The sequence below is a fragment of the Nerophis lumbriciformis genome, linkage group LG08, assembly GCF_033978685.3.
Source record: "Nerophis lumbriciformis linkage group LG08, RoL_Nlum_v2.1, whole genome shotgun sequence".
Taxonomy (NCBI): Eukaryota; Metazoa; Chordata; class Actinopteri; order Syngnathiformes; family Syngnathidae; genus Nerophis; species Nerophis lumbriciformis.
In genome coordinates, this window is record NC_084555.2 from 26,684,965 (window position 1) to 26,705,387 (window position 20,423).

At 41.1% G+C, this 20,423-nt stretch overlaps 1 protein-coding gene across 1 annotated transcript; it reads left to right on the forward strand.

Annotated features, from left to right (window-relative positions):
- The first annotated feature begins 4,680 nt into the window (after positions 1 to 4,680).
- fam167b (family with sequence similarity 167 member B) lies at positions 4,681 to 9,427 on the forward strand. The gene is made up of 2 exons (XM_061967966.2): positions 4,681 to 5,040; positions 8,423 to 9,427. The coding sequence occupies exons 1-2, from the start codon at positions 4,774 to 4,776 to the stop codon at positions 8,684 to 8,686; spliced, it is 531 nt and encodes a 176-aa protein (XP_061823950.1). The 5' UTR covers positions 4,681 to 4,773; the 3' UTR covers positions 8,687 to 9,427.
- The last annotated feature ends 10,996 nt before the right edge of the window (positions 9,428 to 20,423 follow it).

Sequence of the window (20,423 nt, forward strand, 5' to 3'; positions counted from 1 at the left end):
TCACATAATATTAATTGGTTTTTTGAGTAATCGGTAGATAACTAACTATACTGAAAACGCCCCCTTTCTGCCGCCCGACTCAATATGTTGCCCCCTCATGGTAAAGTAAAGTTAAAGTACCAATGATTGTCACACACACTAGGTGTGGTGAAATTTGTCCTCTGCATTTGACCCATCCCCTTGTTCACCCCCTGGGAGGTGAGGGGAGCAGTGGGCAGCAGCGGTGCCGCACCCGGTAATCATTTTTGGTGATTTAACCCCCAATTCCGACCCTTGATGCTGAGTGCCAAGCAGGGAGGTAATGGGTCCCATTTTTATAGTCTTTGGTATGACTCGGCCGGGGTTTGAACCCACAACCTACCGATCTCAGGGCGGACACTCTAACCACTAGGCCACTGGTGTGACGTCATCTGTCATCTACAGAACTGGAGTCCATTTCCCCGCATAGACAGTGTGGAAAATGGCATGTAAAACTATTATTTTGATCACTTTCAGGTTCCTGGAATCCACCAGCTCACAGACCTGAAGTGGACCTCCCACATAGACACAATCAGGAAAAGGGCGCAGCAGAAAATCTACTTCCTGCGTCAGCTCAAGAAGTTTAACCCGCCCCAGGCAGGACCTGCTGATCATGTTCTACACATCCATCTGTTCTGTGCACCTCCGTCAGTGCCTGGTTTGGTCTGCAACCAAGCTGGACAGACACAGACTGTAACAGACAATTAAGGACTGCAGGACAGATCATCGGTGTCGACATTGCCCCCTGGTCCAGGGTCAGGAAATAGCATAGCATCACTGCAGACCCCTCATACCCCCATCAGAACCTGTTCAACCTCCTTAGCTGCGGCAGGCATTAGAAATCACCCATCATAAGAACAGTTTTTTCCCTTTGCTCTATATTCACCACTGCACTATTATTTATTAGCCTTGCACATATTAGTTATTTAAGTACTTGTTTGAATTTTTAGTTGATTGTTATTATTTATTTATTACATTGAACAAGAGAGCACAGCCTGCCAAGTCAAATTCCTTGTGTGTTAAACATACTTAGCCAATTAGGCTGATTCTGAATCTGATTCTGACCTAATTGCATGTTTTGTCGCCCTGTCAATGGTTACTTCAAAACTGATATGGTTAACATTATGAGAAAACGCTGCTCTTTGTTCAGAGCCAAATAATTTCATTTGCGTTTCATTGCATTTCGAAAGCGCCATGGTTGTCATTGGCTGTTACGTCATCATGTCATAACGTACCACCACCCCCTCCCCACCGGAAGCCACCACCACATTTAAATCCTGTAAGAAACACTTGACCAAAATGGTTCCATCTATCCATCCATCCATTTTCTACCGCTTGTCCCTTTTTGCGGTCGCGGGGGGTGCTGGAGCCTATCTGAGCTGCATTTGGGCATTTGCAAGTCGCCACCTCATCACAGGGCCAACACAGATAGACAGACAACATTCACACACCAGGGCCAATTTTAGTGTATCCCCAGGTGCATGTTTTTGGTAGTGGGAGGAAGCCGGAGTACCCGGAGGGAACCCACGCAGTCACGGGGAGAACATGCAAACTCCACACAGAAGGATCTCGAGCCTGGGATTGAACTCTTGACTATTCAGGACCTTCGTATTGTGAGGCACATGCACTAACCCCTGTGTCACCGTGCTTCCTGGTTCCATCTAATTAAATAAAAATGGTTCCATCTAATTCAGTACAATTCAATAACAGTAAATATGACAAAGGGCCATCCATCCATCCATCCATCCATGCATCTTATTCCACTTATCCGAGGTCGTGTCGCAGGGGCAGAAGCCTAAGCAGTGAAGCCCAGACTTCCCTCTACCCAGCCACTTCGTCTAGCTCCTACTCTCAGGGTCACGGCATTCCCAAGCCAGCCCGGGAGACAGTCTTTCCAACGTGTCCTGGGTCTTCGCGTGGCCTCCTACCGGTCAGACGTGCCCTAAACACCTCCCCATGGAGCCATCCAGGTGGCATCCTGACCAGATGCCCAAACCACCTCATCTGGCTCTTCTCGATGTGGAGGACCAGCGGGTTTACTTTGAGCTCCTCCCGGATGACAGAGCTTCCCATACTATCTCTAAGGGAGAGCCCAGCCACCCGACGGAGGAAACTCATTTCGACCGCTTGTACCCGGGATCGTGTCGTTTCGGACATAACCCAAAGCTCATGACCATAGGTGAGGATGAGAACGTAGATCGACCGGTAAATTGAGAGCTTTGCCTTCCGGCTCACCTCCTTCTTTACTACAACGGATCGATACAGTGTCCGCATTACTGAAAACGCCGCACTGATCGGCCTGTCGATTTCACGAACCACTCTTCCCTCACTCGTGAACGAGACTCCGAGGTACTTGAACTCCTCCACTTGAGACGATAACTTTTCCCCAACCGGGAGATGGAACTCTACCCTTTTCCGGGCGAGAACCATGGACTCAGACTTGGAGGTGCTGATTCTCATCCCAGTCGCTTCACACTCGGGTTCAGATCAGGGTGGCCGTTCTTCCCAATCACGCCTCTCCAGGTTTCACTGTAGTTGCCAACATGAGCGTTGAAGTCACCCAGCAGAACAAGGGAATCACCCGAAGGAGCACTCTCCAGTACTCCCTCAAGGGAACTCAAAAAGTGCTGGTACTGAGCTGCTGTTTGGTGCGTAATTACAAACAACAGTCAGGACCCGTCCTCCCATTTACATTAAATGATCCGCAGCTCTGGAGCCGTGCGGCTATTTTGTGCTGCCCTAGTGGCTCCCTGGAGCTTTTTAAAAAATTTATGAAAATGGAAAATGGTGGGGGAAAAACATATATTTTTTGTTTTAATGTGTATTTTGTAGTGGGGGAAAACATGACACAAACCTTCCTAATTGTTAGAAAGCCCACTGTTTAATAGGTTTGTGTTTATGCTTCACTGATGAGAGTATTTGGTGAGTTTTGTCCTACTAATTTGGGCGGTCCTTGAACTCACCATAGTTGTGTGGACTGTGACACAACAATTTGTTTACATGTACAACTTTATCCGACTGGCACAGAAAAACATGTTTTATTCCACTCCTTCTTTGTCTCATTTTGTCCACCAAACGTTTCATGCTGTGCGTGAACGCACAAAGGTGAGCTGTGTTGAGGTTATTGACTTGTTGGAGTGCTAATCAGGTACAGTATATTTGGTCACTGCATGACTGCAAGCTAATCGATGCTAACAAGCTATTTAGGCTAGCTGTATGTACATATTACATCATTATGCCTCATTTGTGGGTATATTTGAGCTCATTTAATTTCCTTTACTTTTAATTTATATTTGCATGTCTCATGACACATTATCTGTACGCAATATTGGCTACATTTCAGATAGTTGTTAGTGTGCCATGTTGTTCCAGACCACAGCAAACGTTACCTGGCTTGCCAAAGATTGTAATACATCTATTAAAAGAAGACAGCCTGCTGTTTCCTTTAACTTGGACACACTTAATTCTAAGCCAGTAATTTCCAGGAGTTACAGTATCTCACCCTCTGAGAAGCTTCTGTTTTACTACTGTTTTTCAATGTTGTAAAAGTGTGTAGAATAAATATTACAATTTCAATATTATAGCTAATATAGACACTTACGTCATGTGTTGCCTTTATTATCAGACTTATATAAGGTGCTTAATTTTTTGCGGCTCCAGACAGACTTATTTTTTTGTGTATGGCAACATTTTGGGTTGCCGACCCCTGCACTAGTGGGCTCTAATGTGTAGCACACCAAAGAATCACTTGATTCAAGTACAGTGTTTTATGTTCCGATATTCAAACACAGTGTTTTTGTTCAAACTGTGTAATGTTACAGTGGCCAAACATATATTTTTTAAATTACTAAACAAAACCTTTGCCTTGTTTTTAATGAATACTTAGGCCTACTGCGCTACTGTATTTTATTGTTGGTCATTATGGCGGTACTTGGACAGCCAAGTGTTTTCTGAGGTGGCACTTGGTAGAAAAAGTTTTAGAACCACTGCTCTGAGGGTTAAACACCTAGCAGTCTTCTGAGTGATATGCATTCTGATTGGAGCACTCATTACTAAAAGTTTGGATCTGAATCAGGTCGATCCAATTGAATTTTGCTTTGAACAACTGGGTGAAAAGTACAAACAGATTACGTGAACCTGGATAGCATAAAAGGGGGATTTCAAAATCCGAATAATGTCGATCAACATTACAGTTTTGGAACAACTGGGACTGTGAACTCTCGATCATTTGAGGACAAGGTGCAATGTGATAAATAGCCACTAGATGACAGCATGCATTCATATTTTGACGAGTGTAAAATGTACACTGTATTGAATATTGTTGTTTCTATTTTTTTTTTTTACTAAACACTTCAAAAGTAGGTGATTTTATTTGACACTAAAAACAGTACATATTTCAATATTGCGAATAGTATTTTAATTTTTTTGTGTGAAATAAAATACATTTTAATTGATTTGGTTGTGGATAATGCGAGGTTATTAGTAGATATGAGGCAACCTCATTACAGTATTATTAGATGATGATGAAAAAGGTGGAACGTCACAAAACGGTGACAGATATATTCTTGCTCTGATGCAAAAAAAATCTGAAATCAAAGTAAACAGGTTATACATTGTTTGACTTCTCCACACAGGATCTTAATCCGTGGGGCGGGTTGGGCGGTCGTTCCCTCAACTTGCAACCGCCTATAAAGGAGGTTCGGACCTCAATGGTCCTTCGAGCGACATTTCCATGCTGACGCCATCTCTGCCCTGATGGATGTGCAACATTCGGGAGGCGAGGGAGACGCTGGAGGTCTGGACAAAGTGAAAGCACTGACGGAAAAGTTGAAGTTAGAGACCCGCAGGCCATCTTATCTCGAGTGGCAGGAGCGGCTCCAGAGTGGGCCGTGGAAGGGCAAAGACCCACCAAAGTGTGACGACCAAACCCAAGCATCAGCGAGCGAGTATCCACAAGTGGTGCCTACCATCTGTGGCTTTGACTCTCTTGACGACGCCTTGGAGTTTCTCAGGCAAGAGTTGGTGAGTGACACCAAACTTAGTTAGTCAAACTTCAGTGTGGATGGGTGATACTGCACATTTTGGTACTGATCTGATACCACATACTTATATCGAAACTATACATTTTTCAAAATATATCATTGAATAATTCTGTGATTTTCCATTTAATTTATTGATTGTGATATCTGATATTTGGTAATTTATATAATCCAGATGAAACACAGGTCAAAGATCGTACCCACACTAAACAATCAATCAAAATAAATACAGGGCCATATTTTTCAAGGCAAGTAGTTTTAGAGCACAATTTGTGCGCAAGGCTATTGAAAGGGCTTTACAGATGCCTAAAATGTACAAGAGGGTGAATTACTAAAAATACAAGTATCATAAGGGACAAGCGGTAGGAAATGGATGGATGGATGGATAATAATTAATTAATTACATTAAAATCAAATGTGTAGATAAAATACTTTCAGTTGTCATATGCTCTGTTAAATAAAAGGCTATTGATTAATGATGTTCCCTTTAATTTGTTTATCCTTATTATCTATAACATTTGTGTCAAAGTCAAGGCAAGGATTGAATTATCTCTGGCCCCCGGGATGATATTTGATTAGTATTAGAACCGGCCCGCAGGCCACAGCCGCCTGCTGTTGTTTTGCATACATCAATACTCCCATCAGTGTTGGCGCTGGGAATTTTCAAAATGTTCAAGTCATAAAAATGGGGTCCCACAGTAAATCTGTAACAGTTTTTGAAAACAAATGATAAATACACATTATCCTGTTACATCTCACATTCTATATTATGTTTTGGAAAACGGTTGTCATAAACTTAATTAATTAAAAAAAATTATACAAAAGAAAACACATTTTTATGCATATGTAAATGTATTCAGTTATAAACATTCATTCACTTTCTTCATTCCTTCATGGATCTAAACTTTACCACTGCCGGTATTTTTTTCTATATTTTTATTGTAAAATTTTCATAATATGTTTGTTCTATTTTTGGCTAAAGTAAGACAAAGAAAACAATCTGAAGTTGTCTTTAATTTTTAGTTTCAATACCATGATTTTAATAGTCCGGCCCCGCATGTGCACAGATTTTCCTCCATGCGGCCCCTGAGCTAAAATGAGTTTGACACCCCTGATCTACAAGCTTATACAGTCCTACCTCAACTTATGATCTTAATTGGTTCTGTAATGCAGCTCTTAACTCAACGGCGTGGCGCAGTGGAAGAATGGCCGTGCGCGACCCGAGGGTCCCTGGTTCAATCCCCACCTAGTACCAACCTCGTCATGTCCGTTGTGTCCTGAGCAAGACACTTCACCCTTGCTCCTGATGGGTGCTGGTTAGCGCCTTGCATGGCAGCTCCCTCCATCAGTGTGTGAATGTGTGTGTGAATGGGTAAATGTGGAAGTAGTGTCAAAGCGCTTTGAGTACCTTGAAGGTAGAAAAGCGCTATACAAGTACAACCCATTTATCATTTATTTATTTAAAACAACATGTATCTCAAGACAACGTCTCCCATTGAAATGAATTGGAATCAAATATATTGGTGCTTGCCACCCCAAACAGCACAATTTTAACATGCTATCATGTCTTTTAAAAAGAAAAACAACATTTTAGATAAGAAATATTATATAAAAACAATACAATAAAATGTGCAAACAACTAAAGTGGTCTTGTCAAGTAATGTGATAATAATGTACAATATTTACTTGAGGTGTAATCGATTTATATTCCTAAGATTCAAGTACATCGATCTGTGCTGGGCAAGTTTGCCTTCAGCAAGATAGGTATCGATACAACATCGTTTTACAAGACAATCGATCGATTTTATCGATACTAGAAAAAGGAAAACTTTTGATTTACCGTAAGAATGGCAGACTTTATATGAAGTTTAACACTTTTAATGATGAGTTTGTTAAAACTTATCATAGTCCTTCTGCCCGTCTGTGGCGTCATCACCATTAGTCGGCAAAACAAGAACGGCAGATAGCTACGGTGGCCGAGGAAAGGTCGCAACAAATTCAGACGCGACAAGACAATATCATATATTACAACTCAACAACTTTCAGCCACAGCCTAATTTCAAAAGCCACGACAAATACAAACGCCACAAAAAAATAATATAAAGCCGCAACACAACTTTAGGTATGCCACAGACACGACGGAGGTGACCAGGTATATTAGTATTACTGAAAAAGTAAAAAAAAAAAGTTATTTATGACTGAAAAAGTGATCAGACTTCGCTTACTTTTCCAGTTTTGTTTATTACACTGTTTTCAACTTTCCGCCCCCAGTAAGTCGTTACGTCGTTACAGAAGAACACCTGGAAATGGCAAAATTACCTTTTGATTGTTTCGCTGTTGAATAAGTACATAAAAGACACATAGTTGCAAGTTAACTGAATTAGACACACAGTCTGTTTAACAATCTCTACTATCTTATATTTATTTATAGCAATATGAGGCTAAATTCCTCACTCATGGAGCTGTTGCATGGTAAAAATTGGTATTTGGCTCACGGACCATTGGCAAATTTCCATTTTGGCCCCATTTTCTTTTGGGGCGGTATAGCTCGGTTGGTAGAGTGGCCGTGTCATCAACCTGAGGGTTGCAGGTTCGATCACCGCTTCCGCCATCCTAGTCACTGCCGTTGTGTCCTTGGGCAAGACACTTTACCCACCTGCTCCCAGTGCAACCCACACTGGTTTAAATGTAACTTAGATATTGGGTTTTCACTATGTAAAGCGCTTTGAGTCACTAGAGAAAAGCGCTATATAAATATAATTCACTTCACTTTACTTCTTTTGGGCACCCCTATACTAGATATTTAAGGAGGGGGGGTCTGTAGGTTTGGGGGTCCTTGGCCTGGAAAACGTTGACGCCCCCTGCCATATAGAATGTAAATAAATATTATCCTTGCTTACTGGAGCTCTTCTCTTAATATGAAACTGTCAGTCTTCTGTCCCACTGAAAACTTTCATTTAAGGCATGACTGACTTCATTTTCTTTCGTCCTGTTACCTGGATTCTCTGCATACTTTGATCTGTACGAGTGGTTCTCAAACTTTTTTTTACCACCAACGTGGCTCTCCAAATACCACCACAATGACCAACATTTATATACAGTAGTCTAGTAGGCCTACGTATTAATTAAAAAGAAGGCAAAGGTTTTATTCAACAAGCATATTTAATATTTTTGGCCACTGTAACATTACACACAGTTTGAACAGTAACACTGTTTGAATAAAGAAAAAACAAACACTGTACTTTATTCAAGTGATTCTTTGGCATATGAAGCCCACAGATTGATCTCATCTAAGCTGATACTATACTGATACTGGTATTATACTTTAAAAGTTGTTAACTTTTCACCTTTTCCCTCTCCTTAAGAGGGAAATGCAAGTTCAGGACAACCATCTGGCCCGTCAGCTGATCCGCCTGCGCGGAGAGATCCACAAACTGAAAGTGGAGCAGGTGTGTGAGCGCCACAAGGAGATGCTGGACAACGCCACGTACGAGCTGGAGGAGTGCGACGAGGATTCCGATTTGCTGTGCGACATTCCCATGAAGGCCACCTTCGCTCTGTCCACCCCTCTCAAGCACTTGGGCCTCACTAAGATGAACATCAACTCCAGACGTTTCTCACTATGCTAAAACTTGAAAGCGCCAAATGTTGAGTCCATATTTACTCTATGGGAGGTCTGCACCGTGTCAACAAAGAGAAGCTGCAAGCTATTTGCAGAATGCACGGTGGCGTGTTGTACATGGGCAGTATACACCAGCAGAAAACAGTTAAAATAGTATGAGGTCATATATAGTATGTGAATTCAGAACCACTGCTTTAGGAGACGCACCTGCACAATCTCTATGCAGGAGCTGTAACAAAGATTATATTCCCAATGCTGTCACCAGTAGGCTATACACTTTATTAGTTTTATTTGTATAGATGCATTTAAATCGGAGGTGACAGATGATGCCGTACAATCAGATTAGTAATGTATTGCTTAAACCTCAATGTTGTGTGTGAACTCGTAGTCTTATCACCTCACAAAGCATTTTAACACATTTGGTTACCAAGCCTACGTACATACAGTATCACCACCACCGAGATGGTAGTCAGGAGGCAGGTCTTTATGTTGTTGTTTTTTCCATTACATTACACACGAGCTGCTGACTGCTATTCTAAGCCTTGTGGCTGCAAAGGGAAGACAATAGCTCCGCCACAAGAGTTATCTGTAGCTTTTTCTGAAGATGCACATTTTCTGTTGGGTTAATGCATGGTTGTTACAAAGAATGTATCTATAGTTTGCATAATTGCAAAAATAAAAAAAAGCCTTGAGATGTACATGTGCATTGCAACTCAATATTAAAGACTTACATTTTTAATGAAGGAAACTTCCAGTCTGCACGTTTATGCTCCCATTTGAAATTTTTGGGATTTGATATTATACAAATTCTTAACTGTTGGCACCTGTTGTGTAATTGACATCCCCATGAGACTCCGAAAATTTGAATTCAAACCATGGAGGCATGGCTGAGATACTTATATAACAATTGTCTTGTTCCGAACTTTGTGAGATTCGAGAAGATTGTGCTGCATTTTGCCATGGTTACGTCAGCGGATATCTCCGTATTTGGTAGAAGATCTCTGAGTCCACCATTTTTGTTTTCCTGAGTGCAGTTGTCGTCCTAGACCTGAAACGATTCCTGGAGTAACTCGAGTAATTCAATTACAAAATATATTCGAGGAAGTTTAGCTGCCTCGAGGCGTCGTTAAATTTTTTTATGGCATTTTGCCTCGTTTAGTAAACGGACTTTTTAGGTATTGCACAGTGTGTTTACGTCAGATCGTACGCCCCCTGCACTGCACAACACCACTCCTTTAAATACGCTTGAGATTAGAAAACATTTTCACCGACATAACTCGCAATGGCAGACGCCGCAGAAAGCTGTGGACAAGAGCCATAGCAAAACGAGGGAATTGTCTAAGGTGTGGGAGCACTTCACACTAAAATCGAAGAAAAACGCAATAGTATGCAAACATTGCAAAGTGGAGCTCGCATACCACAATAGCACAAGTTCGATGCCGTAGCACCTGTCGAGAAAGCATCCGAATTGAGTGACGTCCGGAGGCGAGGAAAGTCATCTATTATCAAATGTAAACGCAAAAGTTGTGTTAGTAAAATAAATGTTATTCATTATGATAACCAGGATGTGTTCTCTCAATCCCGCGATGTCATCAAATGCCGCCAAAAGGTGTTGAAAACCAACAAGGCTATCCGAGCTGTCGTGTTCAATTAGCCTTTCATTAGTAACCACGCGAAAGTAGTCGTGCAAAGTTATTCGGGTTATTCAAGTCATGCAACCACATGCTACTTGGATAGCTTGCACTTGCACCCACTATAGTCTCTATAGCAGGGGTGCCCATTACGTCGATCGCAAACTACAGGTCGATCGCGGAGGGTGTGTCAGTCGATCGCCAGCCAGGCATTTAAAAAATAAACCTAAAAATTAGCGATCATCAATCTTCACCAAGACGTCACTTGATTGACATTCACGGCACCCGAGGGTCTTGTGAGATGACGCTGGCTGCTGTGAGATCATTATCAAGAAAAAATTACCGACAGGAAGGCGAGAAACACTTTTTATTTCAACAGACTCTCGCGCTGTACCTTCCGTCAAAACTCTAAAGACCAACTGCACAGTTCCTATCTTCACAATAAAAGCGCTGCTTCATGCTGCCTGCGCTAACAAAATAAGAGTCTCAGAAAGCTGACGTGCACAAGCGAGCAAGTTACGGAGTTTGCCGCCAATGTTTTTTTGTAAAGTGTATGGAAGCCGGACAAATAAGATGCCAAAAACCAACCACTTTCATGTGGTATTGGATAGAAAGGAGGACTTTTTTTCTCCTCCATTCAGAAATGTGGACGTTACCAGCACTACTGTCTGATTCCAATCAATGCAAGTCATCAGAATCAGGTAACACACCAACTTATATTCTTGTCTTCATGAAAGAAAGGAACCTATATGTGTTAAACATGCTTGTATTATCATTAAACACCTTTAACTTTTTAACAAAAACGTCTCTTTCACAAATAAATAAATATAAATGTTATATATGAATGAGGTAGATCCCCTCCACTTGGTCAATTGAAAAGTAGCTCGCCTGCAGAAAAAGTGTGGGCACACCTGCTCTATAGCATAGGTGCCGACCTACATTTCTGCCTGGACAGGACAAAAAAAATTAAAATAAAAAATTAAACAAAAATATGATATATTCGATTATTCAATTAATTGATCGGGATATTTGATAGAATACTTGATTACTAAAATATTAGATAGCTGCAGCTCTATGTATTCCAAACAAAAATATGTCAATGGTGCGACCTGATAACCAAAAATGTGCTGTCATTGTTTGCGTTTACCAGCACATGTCACTATACAAACTTCCAACCTCATCTCAAGAAGTAAGTAGTGCCTGGTTAACGTTTGTGTTTTGTGACAATACTTGGAGTATGTGACGTAAGCCCAGCAAGAATTGCAGCCTGACATGAAGCACAAAGCCTGGCTAAGATACCCCAGATTCAGTTGGGAGGACAATATACTGAATGATTTACCCAAAACTAGATTTAATCCCTACAATTTATGGTGACAATAGAGACAATAAAGCGATAAGTCTAGTAAAAGTAGACTACCAAGTGAATAAATTGTTAGCGATGTAGCATTATTAGCTTGTAATAGTAGCCTAACTTGCCTAGATGTAGATGAGATATAAACAGGCTACTTATAATGCTATATTTCCACAATGTATGGCAATGTTGGATACAATGAAGCAGTAAGTGTTACGGTTCAAACACCTGCTGCCTCTCACTCCGCTGTACCTCCGCTCGGCTGCACTCATTCTACAATCAACACACCTGACGCTGATGAGATCCCTGCCTTCGTAAGCCAGTGCGTCCTGCGTTCCGGTGCCAGAACGTAGCTACTTGTACCAGTACAGTAAGCCTTACACGTCTCTAGCTTCCTTGCCTATGTGCTTCCTCGCTCTTTGTGTTTCCCCTCCGTTGTGCTCATTGTGTCTTGTCCTGTGTCGTCATCCAGCAGCCCTTCGTCATTTTTTGAGTTGTGTGTCTCGTCTCTCCGGACCTGCAGCGAAGTGGGGTGTGCCAGGACCGGCTTCGAGATCAGCGACAGGTGCGTAGATGACCCACCTGGTAGTGTTTATCTGATCACCTGTCGCTGTGTTAAAGGCAGCAGCCGGGAAGGAGAGAGGAAGAGTTGTTGATGGTGGAGAGCGAACACGAGCACGAGCGAGAGCGAGACGGAGACAAGAACTAATGGCTGAAAAGCAACCCAAAGAACAGTTATTGAAAAATAAATCATTGTTCACAATGATGAACGAGGCTGTCATGTCCCTCCCTGGTGGTACGAAGAACCCGTAGAAGCTAGACCTCCACAGCTATATTCCTACAATTTATGGCAATGGTGGATACAATGAAGCAGTAAGTCCAGTAACAGTAGATTGTTTGATAATATGTTAGAAATGTAGCATTGTTAGCTTTGTTAGGCCTTGGCAAAAATGAGGACTCAGTTGCAGACGGGAAACGATTGACGCAGGCTTTCATTCAACAGTTTCTGAGAACTCTCTTCAGATAGAGTGAATAAACAAATGGCTATAAATTCTATACTAGACACACTAGAGTAAAAAGGAAACGTAGCACAGGGCAAAAAACAATAAACGAAAAATCCCTCCCGAGGGAGGGGAAAAAAGGTGACAGCAAAATCTACACGGCTCTAACAATCAAAAAAACAACAATCTACGATTAACTACACCAAAAGAAAATCGCTCACAAAGAGGAGACAAAAAGCTATAAACAAACTACACTATAAAGGGCGAAGGAAACTACAAATTAAAGCGCTCCAAGAGGAGGGAAGAAAGAAGGCAGAGCAAGAGCACTATGAAACTAGCTAAAAAAAACTGACCAAAAAACCTTAGCAAATCAAAATCACTCCTCTTCAGAGGGTACAAAGAAATTAAGCGAGGCAATACTTAACAACTTGGACAAGGCTGTGGAAGACTGCTGGCGGTACACGACGAGACAATATGCTCTGGCAACAAGACAGGGGAAGATGAGGGCTACATACACATGAGGAAGGGTGACACAGGCAATCAGGAAAGACATCAGACCAGTGACACAGGAGGAAGAGCAAGTGGCCTGAAACGAGAGGAGGATTAGACTTTCAACATAAAACAGGAAGTTCATCAGACAACCCCAAAACAGGACTTCCCTCACCGCAGTGTGACAAGCTTGTAATGTTCGGTTAACCGGGCTACAATTAGATAAGATAAACAGGCTATTTTTAATGCTATATTTCTGCATGGATGTACGTAGTCGTTTTAAATAGGGAGACAGACATTATAATAACACGTGGTCTGTACACTTTAAACTTTATGGACTGAAAGAAATATTAAACCAACCTTTTGAGATGCCTTTATCTCTTCGGTTCGGAAGTTTCTTCTTTTTCGCTATCCTCTCGTTAAAAAAACATACATAGTTTTAACTTAGGATATTTATATGTATAAATATTTATATAACTAATGTTGCAATAAACAAAAAATAATACATCTCTCGCTTTGTATAATTGGTATTGTTTTGCATCCTTTGGGGTTCATGATGTGGTATAATGTAGTAATAACCCATGTTTCAAAGGTTTTTTAAACTTTCTCAATTAAGTAGATTGTGTGATTGGACTGTCAAGTTCATTCCAAACATACTAAAACGTGTACCTTTGAGTTTATGGCATTTGCCCTTCAGTCAATGTTTTCTTCTCGTGTTATGTGTATGTGTGGAAGACGTGATAGGAATAATTTCCTAGATAACTTGGATAAGTATTACACCATATGATATTGCAGTAATTTAGATGTGGTTTGAACAAGGATCCAAACAGGATTAGGAGTCATTCAAGAAGCAGAGAGTGTCTGACTTTATAAAACAAGCCAACATATTTTGATAGTTTTGCTGTCAGATCATCAATGTGTTTTTAAAATGTAAGAATTCATCAATATAAATGCCTAAGAATGTTGCATGTTGCACCTTTTCTATAACCCTGTTGTTGATCTTAATACAGAAATGTTCCTTATTTTTATAACTTCCGTTGTAAGTTTTACTTATATTAAGGGATATTTTAGCCAGATGTCGACTTTATTCAGTTCTTCATTCATTGTTGTCTACATATATACAGTACAGGCCAAAAGTTTGGACATACATTCTCCTCATTCAATGTGTTTTCGTTATTTTCATGACTATTTACATGTAGATTGTCACTGAAGGCATCAAAACTATGAATGAACACATGTGGAGTAATGTACCCAACAAAAAAAAGGTGAAATAACTGAAAACATGTTTTGTATTCTAGTTTCTTCAAAATAGCCACCCTTTGCTCTAATCACTGCTTTGCACACTCCTGGAATTCTCTCGATGAGCTTGACCTGTACTATATATATATATATATCTATATATATGTATGTGTGGGAAAAAAATCACAAGACTATTTCATCTCTACAGGCCTGTTTCATGAGGGGGGGTACCCTCAATCATCAGGAGATTTTAATGGGAGCATTCGCATACCATGGTTTATATAGGGCACAGAGTGGGTGGGTACAGGCTGGCGTAGGGGCGTGGTGATTGGCTCATGTGTTACCTAGGAGGTGTTTCCGTCTATGGCGGCATGCTGTTACAATTTCGCTGCGCTTGTTGAGGGATGACAGGTCTGGACGGTAAATAATAAACAGTTTCTCTTTCAAGCATAGGTTGCATCTTTTATTACCACTATTGTAAGGTGTGCTGGATGCAAGAATTTGCCATGTTATTGAATATTCAACATTATTGTCTTTGAGGTCCCAAATGTGTTTGCTGAGTTCTGTGGTATTTCGCAGGTTTTTGTTCCTGAAAGAAGCCTTGTGATTGTTCCATCTGGTTTTGAATCCTCCCTCGGTTAATCCTACATATGTGTCGGATGTGTTAATGTCCTTGCGTATTACCTTAGATTGGTAGACAACTGATGTTTGTAAGCACCCCCCGTTGAGAGGGCAATCAGGTTTCTTTCGACAGTTACAGCCTTTGTTGGTTTTGGAGTCGCTCTGTCTGGGGGCCGACGGCTCATTTGCAATTGTTTTGTTGTGGTTTGAGATGATTTGTCGTATATTGTTCATGCAGCTGTAGCTCAATTTAATGTTGTTCTTGTTGAATACTTTTCTTAGGGTGTTGTCTTTGGGAAAGTGTTTGTCAATCAGATTGAGGAATTTGTGTCCAATGTTAGTTGAGACGTTTTTGCTGTATGGTGGGTTGTACCAGATGATGTCGTTTCGTTTTCTGTTCTTTTTTGGCCGGTTTCCTGGCGTGGGTTCATAGGTGAGGGTGAAATTGTATCCGCTTTCATCAAGGGCTTTTTGGTACGGGGGGGTTGCTTGGTCAAATTCAGCTTTGCTAGATGACAGCATCGATAGCCTTTTATTGATTCCGGTAGGTATTCTTTTCGTGGTGGTGGGTGGGTGGTTGCTGTCATGGTGCACGTATTGGAGTGTTGTGTTGGGTTTCGTGAATGGTTGGTAGCTGTTATTTCTCAGGTTGAAAGTTACGTCAAGAAAGTTGACGGTTTGCTTGTTGGCTTCAATCATGATCCGTAGGCCGTTCTCTTTGAAAATTTGGCATATGCGCTTCTTGGCATTCTCGCTGCTCCTTGGCGAGGCGCGACACACTGCCAGTCCGTCATCACGGTAAATACCAAGGTTCAGATTGAGGCTAGCGAGCTGGGAGAGGAGGAAACTCCCAACGAGTTCACACGTTTCTGCTCCGTCAAAACTTCCCATAGTGACGTCAAATGTTGCATTGTTCTTTTTTTGCCATGGTGTACTGTTGTGGATGAGAATGGAGTTTTTTGCGTGGATGATGATGTTTCTTTCGTTGCCTGTGATTGAGTCGTAGTCTGAGGCGAAGTCTAGTGCTTGAGTCAGTAGGTCTTGCGTGATGGAAGGGTAAAATTCCTCGATATCAAAGGAGATAAAGTTGTGCTGTTGTTTGTCTTGGATGTTGTTGAACCATTTGATTACTGCTGCTGTATTTCTCCATTGGTTGAGTGGTGTTTTGTCCTTGATTTTTGTGTTGACTCTGTCCAGTTTTATTTTGCTGATTTTTCCTATTTCAGATTTAGTTGGGTTTATTAGTCGGCATGTTGGGTTATTTGCGAAGTTGGGTTTGTGGTCCTTCAATGTGATGAAGGCTTCCTTGTTGGCTGTGGCGTCCACCCTGTCCTCAATGTCCAGTTCAGCCGCGATCCTTTTATTTTCCAGGTGGATGTTCTGTAAGGTGTTGGGTTGCGCTTTTTTGTATGATTTGGTGATGCTTCTGTCCAGTAAGGTGTGGTGTTCTGGTATGTCCATTCTGTAGAAGTTTGTGGTTTTATCGGCAGCTATGATGAGGTTGTTTACTTTCTTGATGCGCTCCTTGTCATTTTTCAGCTTGGTGAGGAGTGGGGTTGCGGATTGGCTTGAATTTGACTGATTGTATAATTTTGAGCATGTCGTTCTCAAAATCCTTTAGTTCCTCAACTGTGGGTGGGTTCTTGGTAGATTTGAATCCGTAAGTTTTCTATATATATATATATATAAAATATACAAACCCTGTTTCCATATGAGTTGGGAAATTGTGTTAGATGTAAATATAAACGGAATACAATGATTTGAAAATCTTTTTCAACCCATATTCAATTGAATGCACTGCAAAGACAAGATATTTGATGTTCAAACTCATGAAGTTTTTTTTTTTTTTTTGCAAATAATAATCAACTTTGAATTTCATGGCTGCAACACGTGCCAAAGTAGTTGGGAAAGGGTATGTTCACCACTGTTACATGGCCTTTCCTTTTAACAACACTCAGTAAACATTTGGGAACTGAGGAGACACATTTTTTAAGCTTCTCAGGTGGAATTCTTTCCCATTCTTGCTTGATGTACAGCTTAAGTTGTTCAACAGTCCGGGGGTGTCCGTTGTGGTATTTTAGGCTTCATAATACGCCACACATTTTCAATGGGAGACAGGTCTGGACTACAGGCAGGCCAGTCTAGTACCCGCACTCTTTTACTATGAAGCCACGTTGATGTAACACGTGACTTGGCATTGTCTTGCTGAAATAAGCAGGGGCGTCCATGGTAACGTTGCTTGGATGGCAACATATGTTGCTCCAAAACCTTTCAGCATTAATGGCGCCTTCACAGATGTGTAAGTTACCCATGTGTTGGGCACTAATACACCCCCATACCATCACAGATGCTGGCTTTTCAACTTTGCACCTATAACAATCCGGATGTTTTTTTTCCTCTTTGGTCCAGAGGACACGACGTCCACAGTTTCCAAAAACTATGTGGACTCGTCAGACCACAGAACACTTTTCCACTTTGTATCAGTCCATCTTAGATGAGCTCAGGCCCAGCGAAGCCGACGGCGTTTCTGGGTGTTGTTGATAAACGGTTTTCGCCTTGCATAGGAGAGTTTTAACTTGCACTTACAGATGTAGCGACCAACTGTAGTTACTGACAGTAGGTTTCTGAAGTGTTCCTGAGCCTATGTGGTGATATCCTTTACACACTGATGTCGTTTGTTGATGCAGTACAGCCTGAGGGATCGAAGGTCACGGGCTTAGCTGCTTACATGCAGTGATTTCTCCAGATTCTTGGAACCCTTTGATGATATTACGGACAGTAGATGGTGAAATCCCTAAATTCCTTGCAATAGCTGGTTGAGAAAGGTTTTTCTTAAACTGTTCAACAATTTGCTCACGCATTTGTTGACAATGTGGTGACCCTCGCCCCATCCTTGTTTGTGAATGACTGAGCATTTCATGGAATCTACTTTTATACCCAATCATGGCACCCACCTGTTCCCAATTTGCCTGTTCACCTGTGGGATGTTCCAAATAAGTGTTTGATGAGCATTCCTCAACTTTATCAGTATTTATTGCCACCTTTCCCAACTTCTTTGTCACGTGTTGCTGGCATCAAATTCTAAAGTTAATGATTATTTGCACAAAAAAAAAAGTTTATCAGTTTGAACATCAAAAATGTTGTCTTTGTAGCATATTCAACTGAATATGGGTTGAACATGATTTGCAAATCATTGTATTCCGTTTATATTTACATCTAACACAATTTCCCAACTCATATGGAAACAGGGTTTGTACATACATACACTTTCTGCCAATTGGAAAAATGTAGTTGAGGACCTCTGATGCAGGAGCTTGTTTGACCATTGTCCCAAGCACCAGTAAATAGACAGAAATTTGACAATTATGAGGACGATTTACAACTTTTCTGTACAAAGTAAGGTCAATGGATGCATATTTGGTGTAAAACAACCTTAGAGCCCTGACTTCAATCTCATCAAACCACATTGGGATAAACTAAAACTGAGGTTGTGGGCTGTGCCCTCTCTAAGTTTCAACATAAGTTCACTTCTACCATTCCTACAGACACATGCCAACATCTCATCCCAGAGGAGGAGAAACTTATAGTGACTCCATATCTTGTTCCATTTTCCCTATCTGTAGGTGTATTTGCCATGTGACCAACCACTTTTGTCCGTATAATGTGTCATGTCAAGTCCCAATGTAACATATCCCCTGAGGGGGAAAGAGTAGTAGTACAGATATTGCCACGGACGTAATTATTGGAACAAGAAACCAAATTGGCCCTCCGTGCGAAAGAGGGCCTGTTAACAACGTGGCGTACCTCAGGACACGGATGACCTCACATGTGCCTTGAAACCTAAATAGTGGAAATGAATATCATATGGAAAATGCATTGAGGTCGCGGTATTGTACCTCCAGGCCTTATTTGTCAGTGAGTCCTTTAACAATAAAGTACTGCTTACTTATGTTTCTCTCACCACTCTGCGCTGCCGCTGCAGATAGTTTCCCCTTGACCTATTCCCCACATCTTTCTACATTGTTATTATAAGAACAGAGGCTGACACGGGACTGGGAATAAAGCATGTCACAGATAAACATATCAGGATACCTGATTTAATCTACAAACACATTTCAAAGCTGCCATCGCCGCATTCAAAGGTTTATACAAGCATCAGCAAGTGTCACATGAATGCGCCAGCACCTGCAAAGTCAAAGTGGGAGGTGGAAAACTCAGGGAACTTTACGCATAATAATGGTGTCTTACTGTAGCAGGAGAATAGAAAGTGATTTGCCATAACATTTTAAAGCAGCTGTGCTGATGGAGATCATACGATTACTCTTAAAGTGGGATGCTTTTTTATTCAATGTACTGGATGACATGGTTTACTATCTTTACAGAACAACAATGTATAAAATAATCTGTGTCAAGATCAATTAAAACAAATGAATAAAGCGAAAATAATAATAGAAAAGAAGTATATGTGTCTGAAAAGCAGCAAAAAGAACAAAACAGATTTTCTATCTTATATTGTTCTGCCCATGACATTTTACCTAAGCCCAACCATTTTTACATAGTTATATATACATAATTACCTGATTCATAATTAACTGCTAAATGCAAGTACACAATAAATAATTTCCAACATATAATTGCATAGTTATATCCCCACATGACTATACCTACTTATCATTTCACTAACTAAATACAAATCAACTACAACCTAAAAACAGTTGATTTCCTCCTCACTTTTATTTTCAGGGGTGAATGTAAAGTTCTGGTGTTTGTCGGGACTCCGAGATGCAGAGACGTCAGGCACAGACACTCCGGACAAAAACGTGAGGGTAAGATATGATTTATTTACATAAATCATAGGCAAACAGAAAACAAGCAAAGCAAAAGTGTGCCGAACGCACGGGAAGTTAAGGCTAAACTTAGCACAGGACTCTGGAACATGAAAACAAACCAACGTGATTGTAGCTTACCGCAAACAAGGAGGACAGGACGAGTGAACAGAAAGGCAGGCTTAAATAGTGTCAGTGATGGCAAACAGGTGCGCGTCGGAAACACAAGCGGCAGGTGAAAATAATAAGTAACCATGGTGACGAAACAAACTCACAGGTGCACAAGCAATAACAAAAGGAGTCCAAAACTAACAGTAAACACAAAAACATGATCCGGACCACGGATCATGACAGAGCTAATATGTGTAAAGCACAAAGCAAACAAAGCAAAATGATCCAGCCCCGTCTGGAGGACAGGGCTGGCATAAAAAGCATCCTGATTGGCAACCAGGGACAGGTGAGCGAAAGGAATAGAGGCCAACAGGAAGTGGAACAAAAATAAGACCACTGGACAGGAAATAATACAATACAAGAAGCTAATAATAACTGCCATGCAAGATCATGACATTGGAGTTACCATAAAGTA